At 39.9% G+C, this 10,450-nt stretch overlaps 1 protein-coding gene across 1 annotated transcript; it reads right to left on the minus strand.

Annotated features, from left to right (window-relative positions):
• Positions 1-477: 477 nt before the first annotated feature.
• On the minus strand, positions 478-10,030 carry LOC106047318 (vertebrate ancient opsin-like). Its single transcript, XM_013198742.3, has 5 exons — positions 9,634-10,030; positions 7,852-8,062; positions 7,161-7,278; positions 1,444-1,683; positions 478-708 (listed from the first exon to the last, which is right to left on the minus strand). Exons 1-5 carry the CDS (start codon positions 9,992-9,994, stop codon positions 478-480), a joined length of 1,161 nt encoding a protein of 386 aa, XP_013054196.1. The 5' UTR covers positions 9,995-10,030.
• Between the last annotated feature and the right edge of the window lie 420 nt (positions 10,031-10,450).

A 10,450-nucleotide genomic window follows, 5' to 3' on the forward strand; every position in this document is an offset into this window, starting at 1 on the left:
AAAAATTCTGAAACAAACCAAAAAACACACAGGTCTGCCTCTCTCTGAATCTCCACTTGGTTGAACTTGAGTCAGTTGTATGCTAAATATTATTCATTTTCCATTAGCATGTTGAAGCCATGTACCACTTCATGTTTCTGCCCAGCTAACCAAGGAGCAGTCATCAGTGTAAAACTCTCTTATCCTTACTGTGTCACATGCCAGCATAAAAATATTGGGCTTCTCTAGTTTTATTACCGGAGCAAGCAGGCTGTGGATAATAGGGGACTAACATAATAGAGGAAGGGACTAACTTTTTGGCTGGGCATTTGACTGCAACTGCAGAGCCAATAAGCTTGTACATTCACTCAGGAGCTCAGAATCTCAAAGCCAGTGTCCACAGGACTGAGCATAATGTCTACCATGACATTTTTTATATGAAGTGATGGTAACAAGGAAATATGCTGTAGTACTGCATTGATGATCACATCTCACTCTCTACATGGGCCAGATTTTATTTTCTGAAGCTGCCAAATGAGCAAGAGAAGGGCAATTTCTGTGTTCATCTCCAGTTTTCCTCTTAGAAACGGTGCTACGTACTGCCATGATGGACAACTCACTGCCTCTTTTGTCCTGGGTTAGCATTGCTCTCTCTGAAGCTGGGTTCATGTTGGACTCTGCAGTCTCTATGGCACTGCAGCTGAACATCTCAACCAGACACTTCCTGAACTAGAAGGTTGAAACAAAGGAGATCAATCAAAACACAAGAAATTAAAAAATATTTCTATAAAGCAGTTTGTGTCTTAACTAAAACTCTTGGAAATTATCTCATTAATCAGTTGGGCACATACAGAAATAGCCCCATTAAACATATATGCTTGTGACACCATGAAGAACTCTCAAACTGAGAAATAATGACATTCTAAAAAAGGCCCAGACTACTAGTAAGCCTCATTCTAAGAAATAATTTTCTTCTCATGCTTGTTCCTAGCCACATCTTACCAAAGAGAAGTGATCATTTCTCGGGGTTCATGAGTTGCTTTCATGCACTAATACCCAGCTATTCAAAGATGTTCTCTTTCCATTTTGTTCACATCCATGAGCACCCTACCTCAAAAGCAATTCACTGGTATTGCATTCCTAAAGAATAATAGAAACATCATGGGACAGTCTTGAAAACAGACTTTTCATACAGAAAACTAGAATAACTGACGTTCACTAAGGGCTGATTTCCCTTTCTAACAGCTAAACCTAATTATTATTAACATTCATATTGTAATAATGCTCTGAGGTTTACGCTATGCTCCAGTAAGTAGATATAGTGATTTTTTTCTTTTTTTTTTTTATTTCTAAATGCTAGTTATTGGATTGCTGGTTAACTAACAAGTAGATAGAAATAATTCATTGTAAAGCAAGACTACATATGAAAATATGAATTTTAAAGACACTGAAAGCATACAGTACCTGTTTGTTCATAAAGACATAAATAATTGGATTATAAACGGTAGCTGTTTTGGAAAAGAAAGCTGGAATTGCTGCCAGACGAGGATCCAATTCAATGGAAGGATATGCAGTGACTAGGATAGAAAAGGCAGCATATGGCATCCAGCAGATTAGAAATGCAATGATCATAACAATAACCATTCTAGTCACTTGTCTTTCAGGTTTCCTGGTAGTTCCCAGCCTGCATTGAGTATCTGACACCTTTAAAGAAAAGACAGAAAATTCCAGAAAATAAACAAGGCCTTCAAACAGCAAATGCGGGGAAAGTTTAATAATCTGCCATGCTATAAGGAAAGATCTACTCTTGTCAAGTATGGTAGCACATAAGGATGCTGTTACTGGACCACAGAGTGTCAGTATGAGTGCTAAGGGACATGAATTACTGTATCTTGTGATTATTCAGTTTTCCTTTGTTTACATATCTTTATATTTTTATTGCCAAAATGACAAAAAATGCTAGGACCATCTTTGTACAGAAACATAGTTGCAGTCCAGCATGACTGTAGCCTGTACAGGCACACCCAAGCTAGATTTAGCCAAGCCATGAGAAGTGAAGTGATGGCCCAGATTCGCTGTCCAGCCTCACAAAAGTTGATCTATCTCAAATAATTTCATGGGTGCTGCAGCAACACACCTCAAGGGGCAGTGCAGACATACAGACAAATTCCATCTATGAGAAAAGGAATCCTAATGATCTTAGTCAAATTAGAGATAATAGGCATCTATTTAGAATGCCAAAATACAGAATACAATGACTCTGACAGAATGAGCAACTGGAGGTATCTGACAACATCAGTACAATAAGTTGCCTTTAAAAATATGAAACAAATTAGTGCTGTATTTTTAGGTGATACATTGCCATTTTCCATTGGCTTCAACAGAACTCTCTCAGCTTATAGCAGCTTTGGATTTGCACAAATCTAATAAAGTCAGACTTCTTGGCTTGCAGGAAAGCTGACTAGGTAACATTTTACCTATACTGGTGGGAAAAGTAGCTCTCTATTCCACTCTAGTCTTTTTGAGAAATGCATTTGCTGCTGACCTGACACACCAGTTCATGTACAGCAAAATATAACAAAAAGCACAATTCCATAACAAAATAAATATGAGAAGCAATCATACCCTTTAACCAGCCTTACAGTGAACTAATCTTATCTACAAAACTGTCTTCTGCACCAGTCAGCCCAAAGAAAGCATTATCCTTACGAGATATTTTTTAAAGTCTCAGCAGTTTCAGATTTCTTCCAAACTTAGATTCAGGCCACTGCCAAGACATGGCTTTGAGCAACAGCCCTTGCCTTAGACTGCAGACTCTTCCATGCCAGAAATTTGAAAAGATGGGCTCATGACTGCTGTGGTTGGCATTAGCAGAGGGAAAGTACCTGCAGGGGACAGTGCAGGAAAGGAGGCCAAGCTATCTCTGATCCCCTACCAGCACCACAGTCCCAACCTCTTTTCAGGGCCTCAAACTGAGCTTGTCTTCTCAGCCCACTCCTGTTGCCTGTTCTTGGTGTACCTGAGCTCCGGCCAACATCTGGCCACCTCATCCATAGAGTGGAAACAGCTTTGGCTTACCTTTCGAGAAGTTTTCAGCCAGCTTCAAATTTACCCCTGTCATTATGGCTACCCAACTGTAACTGCAACTGTTTAATCAAAGGCTTGATGGTGACAATTACCAAAAAGTGGGCAGTTATAGTGAGTTGCAAGAAGATGGTAAGCCTATGGGTGTTAGAAGACAGCACTCTTTGCTGTGGCTGTACAAGTTCCTTGCCACTGGTAACCTCTAGACCAGCATAAGGAGCAGCGATCAGGAGAGCCTATCAAACTCTGTGGTGCTTTATGGCCTTCACCAGAAAGTGAAGAGCAGCATCTATAATCTAATGATACCAGAATTAAAGCAGGTTTGGGGCATTTAACAGGAATGTTCCCCCTCTCCCCACACAAACAGCTTAGATAGAGATGTTTCTACAGAGAGTGCATCATGTCATACAATGTCTTTCTGGGCAATAACTGTTTTTTTCCTTGATGACTTAGTGAAACAGAGTACTGCTAAGTAACGTTAGCTTACGTGCAAAGCAACTAATGATAACTCTGAATTGCTATAGAAATCCTGATGCCAGATCTCACAACAGTAATTGGAATAACATGGCCTTGTAAGCTGCCCACATTAAAGTCAGAACTGAGTGGAGATATTCCCCCTTTACCCTTGCACTGCACTCAAAATTTAACATATTTAGTACTTAAAGATGTATGTGGAAGCTAGTATCTTCTCCCTCATTTTCCATCCCCCAAATAACTGTGTAACTCATTGACAATACGCATTTTTGTGCCTCCCTAATTAAACTGTGTGTAGACAATCCTAGTTTAGAATAACTATTATGCAAAGAATTCCACAGAGCCAAAGGAAAGAAATCTGTAGAGCATAGAAGTAGATTTTTGTTCAAGTTTCCAACACATGAAGGAAAGAAAAGGTTCAGAATATGATCTCATCATCTTAACTTTCCAGAACTGCAATTATCTCTGTATACCACACTTTTCCTAGCTGTAACTCCTTTGCTGATCCCAAACTCTACAGGCTACATCCTTTCCTGGGTATTTGCATAGTCCATTGCACAATGAAGCCTCATGCTTAATGACACTTCCTGTTACTGGGGCAACATTTTTTTTTTTTGAGGCTAGATACATTAATTTTAATCTTTGAGAGCAGACAGTAATTCCCTTGTCTTTCTCACATACACAACATGTGCATATATACACATGCTTGCAAATGGTCTCATTTTTTGCCCAGACTTATGTCGTGTCCCCTCCCCCCCCTTTTTTTTTTCTCAGCTGGGAAAATTGCAAGATAATTGCTGGCAAACTTACTGCTTTGCACTGATCTGCTTGTCAGATACCAAGTGCATCTGACCCCCTCACAAGCCTATTTAAGACAGCGAGCTGGTGATTAAGGTATCATGAGTGGAGCTAGCTTGGCCTCCCAGCCCTGAGCACATGGCATGGTTAGAGCAGGTGCGGTGGTCACTGTATGATCCATACTCACAGTCAGGGTTGGGCTGCTACTGTTTTGACAAAGCCATGTTGTTCTTATTCAGTTCCAGTGTGTTCCAGACTGCTCTGTTAGTAGCTCTGAGCATCTCTTTCCCCTTTCATTGGCACTTAACCCTTCTTCACAGTTTTTAGTGGCAGTTTCATGAGTTAGTCCATGTTTTCCTTAACATGCATATTTAGCAACTCTTTTATTTATTTATTTTTAAGTGTTCCCCCAAATAGTTCTTTTGGCTCTGTTTCATCTTTGTTTCATACAAGTCTGCCCTCCTTCTCAGCTATGGCTTTTTATGGATGCCAGTAGATTGCTCTCAAAATCCTAGAACACTAAACTGCTAAGGAACCATGTACTGGTGCTTTATCTTACCAACAAGAGAACACTCTAATAATCATTTAGCTCCATTATAAACTGCTAATTAAACCTTTTCCTAAAGATTCATTTCCTTCATTACGTTTGCAATTGTACTGAAAGCTACTTTTGGAATTGTAGAGCAAAGGTAACTGTGACTGAGGGACTAGCAGACTTTACTAAGACAGAACAATGCCCTTCAGGACAGAATCTGAACTGTGGCAACCATGGGGCATGGGAGTCAAAATCCTGTAAGAAGGTTGGTTGAGAACATCAGGACTCCAGTTCTGATGCCTATGTCTCTTTCTGTTCACTGTAATCACATTTTTAAAAATGAGTTTAGTTGTGAGATACAGCCTCGTGGCAATTATAAATTTACAAAATATATCACAGGTAGTTAGCTGTTCTTAGGTCAATCTTTCAATTGCATTCAGAAGACATCCTGACCTAATCCAAATGCCAAGACAGACCATTCACTGACTTCTACGGTTGGACTAGATGATCTTAGAGGTCTTTTCCAACATTAATGATTTTATGATTCTTCTGTGATCAACAATGACTCTTCCTTTCATTGCCTCTCTTGTTTCTCACCTTGTCTGCTTTGTTTCTTCCCTACGGCCTCTTAAGTGGTTGTCCCAGAGGAAGGAAATAGCCCTTTTCATACACCTTCTGATGCATCTCACTAGCACGTTAGCTACTGCTCTTGCAGACTCATCACAGCACTGGATGATTTGCACATGGTCTCAGTTCCTCGACATCCCCTCTGTAGGGTTACTATCCATCCCTTTCATGCTGTGCTGCCAGGCCACCCATGGGCTTCTCCTCCCAGGGACAGCCTCCTGGAGGTGGCCTTTTCCTGTCCCTGCAGGGAGGGACACCCACCACCCACAGTTCCACCACGACTGCCCCAGGCAGGAGCAGGAGCCCTGCAAGGCTGCATGCCTAGGGTAGCTGCTTGCCCACTCCCAAGCCGGGTGTCAGTGCTCCCTTTTCTAACAAGCACACCATCCTCCCTGGCAGCAGTGAGCAGCCTGCATCAACAGCAAGGAGGTCTGGCTCCCCTGGCTCTCTCATCATCCCTTTTCCTCTGTAGGTAGGTTAGGACAGAGAAATATAAAATACTAATAAAAGTTCTGGATGTTCGTAATAACAGACTTACAGTTTTACAAGCTACCTCAGAAGAGTCTGACATCAAGAATGTTTTTCTTCAAACATCTCCATCCCTTGAAATTCACTTCTCCCACCCTTGCACCAACAGACACCATGCTACCGCACCATGGGAGCTATGAGCAGCAATGCACACCTGCTGCAATTCACGTTCAATTTTGGAAATTTCTCATGTTTAAAACCAGCCTCTCCCAGACATTTCACCTTCTTTCTCCTAAATGCATCCTGAAGGAAATCAAGAAAAGTCTATTTAGAGGAATAATGATGTCACCTGAAATATGCATGGCCTAATCTAAATTTTCTAAGGAGAAAATGATTTTTTTTCTGCATTTTCCTTCTGTTTTGTTTCCTTCTCAAGGAAAACAGCATTTAAATAAAAGCAGGCATTTGACTATCCCAAATACTTCTAAAACATCAGTAGATTGAAGCTATTTACTGCATTTGTTACTGAAGCAATAAGAAAAGGCAGCTTTGCAGTAAATAGAAATAATATTGTCACAAAATACTGTACCAAATAGGAATTTTCTAGCTCTATTGTCTTTTTCAATTTTTGCATATTCTCTTTTATGTCAGGTCAGCATAATCATTAAATAAAATTTAAAATTATTCCTCAAGAATCAATGTTCCTGGATAGTGATCCTGTTTAATTACTAAATGGCATTGCATTACATTTACAAATGCTACATGTTATTCTGCCCTCATGTATTACAAACTTTTAGTCAGCACTCTTACAACTTACAAATGCAGACATTTTAAGCTACATTCTGAGTTGCCTGGTTTGAATCTCAAAAACTGCCACTGAACTGAATTGCAATTGTAAATAAACCAATACTGGTTCATCCAGCTTCTTTATTTATGAGGCAGACATTTTTTCTAACATGATGTTTGGCTAATGAGACATACTCATAAGTGATCAAACTTGGACACTGAAAAATCATTTCTAACCATAGCATGGATTTCTGTTTGTAATTATAATTATTTAACAAAGCATGACAAGCGAGCATATTTGCTGCCTGGAAATCTGACGTCTGATCATTATGGAAATTTGAACACAAAAATTCCAAATGATTACATACATACGCATTTCAAAATTTTACTTATTAGTGCTTCTTCTTACCTTTCTTAGCTTCTGCATCAGTTTTCCATAGGATACCAAAATTACCAATAAAGGCACTATAAAACAGGTGGTGAAAAATGCAATAATGTAGGTATGATCAGTATAAGCTCCCGAATACCTGTATAAAACACAGAATACATCGTGTATGTATTACTAATGTGCTCTGATTATTTTCCTGAAGAGTTCATTTTGCTCTTTAAAGGTGTTACTAATATTTTTGTTAACTGTTTTTAATCAACCCCCCCCAGGAAATGTTTTCTTTGTAGGATCACAGACACAGAACTATAGAATTGTGGGTCTGTTCAGGTGGGAAGGTACACGTAATCCAACCTCCTGCTCAACGTGATGTCAACTACGGGGGTAGAACAGGTTGCACAGGGCCTTGTCCAGACTTCTAAAAATCTTTTAGTCCTCTTTGAATCCTGACAAAAACCACAAGGTATAGGACAGTTATCTTCATTAGATACAAAAGCTTCTTCTTTTAGAAAATGATATATATATATATACACACACACATATATATTTTTATCCTGTTCTTGGTAATTTTTTCTTGGTTTTGTTATAGCTTTGTCTACCTCTAGTTTTGCCTGGAAGTCCATCATCTTTAAGCCTTTCTTTTAAACTCCTGCCTTTGAGAAGTCATGAGCTGTAAGTGTAATTTCTTCACCATACTCTGCAACGATGGCCTTACCAGTTAGGCTCACAAGTAGTTCCAATCTTACTGGTGGTGTAGCTGCTCCAACCCATAGTTGGTGGGATGGTCCAAAGGAAGGAAAAGGTCCACACAAAGGCAATACCTAAGGCAGCATGCTTCCCCTTCAAGCGCATATTTCCCAGTGGGCGGCAGATCACTATGTACCGCTCAAAAGCCAAAAGCGCAAGAGACCAGAGAGCAACAATACCTACAGTGAGAAAACACGGTCAGCATAAAAAATCAGATAGATTCACTGAAAATCAAACACTATCCCACATCATACAGTCACAGAATCATTTATGTTGGAGGTATAGCTGGAGGTCACCTAGTCCAGCCCCACACACCTTAAGCCAGGTCCATAGAACAGGTCGTCCAGGACTACATCCAGTTAGGTTTTGAACATCTCCACAGCTGGAGACTCCACAGCTTCTTTGCTGTGGAGACTCCAACAGTTCTTTGCAACCTGTTGCAGCATTTGACCACCCACCATATCAGGAACATTTTTCATCAATCCAAGTTTACAAAGGATGTGCAATTCATGTGCATATTCTAATATTTTATTAAGAATACAAGATTTCCATACTTGTCTAATTTGTCAGTAATAATGACTACAAACCCAAGCAACTAATTGGACCTTTTAACTCACAATGACTTTTTTTTTATTCTGTTCTACTCTGAAAAGCTGCAAATTACATATAACTTCCAAATTAACGAATGAAGACATATCTTCAAAACACTATTTTTGCAAGAAATGTCATATTTCGGACTGTCATAAAACTCTAGCCTACAGACAGCTGCCCACAGCATTAAGGTATCACTTTACTAAAGACCACCTGGTTGTTCACCAAAATCTTGAAACAGCCTGACCTTAACTCCATGAGACATGCCTTCCATGCCACAAACTGGTAGAATACCATTGACCCTCACAGATAATCCTTCTGTGTAGCTTAATCAACCTGAGAGCAACAGTGGGATTCCTCTTCAGGTTGAAGACCAGCAACGTGTTTTGATTCAGAGAAGTGACTGAGTTAAAAGACTGGCTTCACTATGCAGCTTCTAAAACAGAACCCAAATATCACTTGGCAGAGATACAAAAGCTCTGTAGGAGGCAGGAATGAATTTATATGTTCAAGTAATTAGATGTTCAATTTTAAAACTGTTTTCATATTTACTCTGCAGAGGTATATTTACACAGTGAACTGGTGACAATTTTCCCTTCTAGAGTACTTTAATACATTTTATGTAGTTAGCAAAACAAAGACAAGATAAACAATCACAGAAAGATTCAGGTGCAAGGGGTGACAGTTACAGGCATGCCATAGTTCCTCAGAACCACTGGAAGACAGCTAACATAAGACGTTTCAGTGTCCTAATATTTTCCACAGTTTTAGAACAGCTATTTGTTCTCTCTCGCTCTCGTTTAACCACATACACACATACACCTAGACACAAACCTCGAAAATAGTTGCACATAGTGATTTTTTTTCTCACAGTTTTACCCACAATCCTGCTATTCTATTAGCAAGTTTTTTCTCATTATATTAAACATATTCAGTGAACAGTATACAAGCAACAAGCCACTGATATGTGACAGCAAAAGTGCTGCATGTTATTCACTCACGCATGAGGTACACCACAGAACACGTGTAACTGGGGAAAGATCCAATGCATTCAAAGGCATGCAAAGTCAGAGGCTCAGGAAGCTGCAGGAGAGTTAGTAGAATACATTAAAGGAAGTTCAAAGAAAAAATGTATAACTACCAACAAAATCAAGCTTACCAAAAAATGTGACAGCAAATCCTTCCAGTACACAAGCCCAGTATCCCATATAAAAATAACCTTTTAGATTGGCTAAAAAGCTGATGGTGCCACCAGTCAATGAGACCAGAAAATCAGCCACAGATAAATTCACTATAACATAATTGACAGGTTGTCTCAACTGCTTGAACTTAAAAGTTACCAGGATCACAGCCAGGTTCTCAGCAAGTGACAGGGAGGTCACCACCAGCATTACTGCTGCCAGAAGCCTGAAGTGCCAGGGCTGGATGGAATCCAAGGGACGACGAAAGGGATCCCATCTGCCAGGACCAGAGAAACCGGACAACAGCGACTCATTTCCAAGTGCTCTGAGTGCATCCATTTTTTTTCTCTAACTAGTGAAAATAATATTGGAGAATATTGGAGTTTCTAATCTGTAAACAAAGTTCAGGATTAAAAGGAGAAATTTTCTGTCTCCAGCAGAAAGGTAAAAAAACTCTCCATGTTTCTGCTTTCTGGTAATAATCCAGGAAACAAAGTTTTGGTCAGAGGAAGGTTTAGTGCTGTGCAGTGCATGTGGGAACAGGGATAAGCAAGGGAATCTATTAGAGAGACTTGTACTCCTCTCTGCTGGTAGTCTCCTGCCCCTCTCCAGCTGCAGCTGATACTGTCTTTGTCTCTAATAAAGCCAGCTATAGAAACTGCAGGTTCCCTCCTTCTGTACCAGCCAACAGCAGTGATTGGAGCAGATATCCTTCAGATCATCCCCACCCTGTGGGGAAAAACAGAACATTTACTTGAATCCTTCCCTGACCTCTAGCACTGTGAAAATGAAGCT

This window comes from Anser cygnoides, chromosome 7 (assembly GCF_040182565.1).
Source record: "Anser cygnoides isolate HZ-2024a breed goose chromosome 7, Taihu_goose_T2T_genome, whole genome shotgun sequence".
Classification (NCBI taxonomy): Eukaryota; Metazoa; Chordata; class Aves; order Anseriformes; family Anatidae; genus Anser; species Anser cygnoides.

Coding starts and splice junctions, on each gene's coding strand:
- LOC106047318 (XM_013198742.3), bottom strand. CDS start 9,994: ATGGATGCACTCAGAGCACTTGGAAATGAGTCGCTGTTGTCCGGTTTC. Junction 8,063..9,633: donor ATTTGCTGTCACATTTTTTG/GTAAGCTTGATT, acceptor TTCTCACTGTAG/GTATTGTTGCTCTCTGGTCT. Junction 709..1,443: donor ATGTCTTTATGAACAAACAG/GTACTGTATGCT, acceptor TCAACCTTCTAG/TTCAGGAAGTGTCTGGTTGA.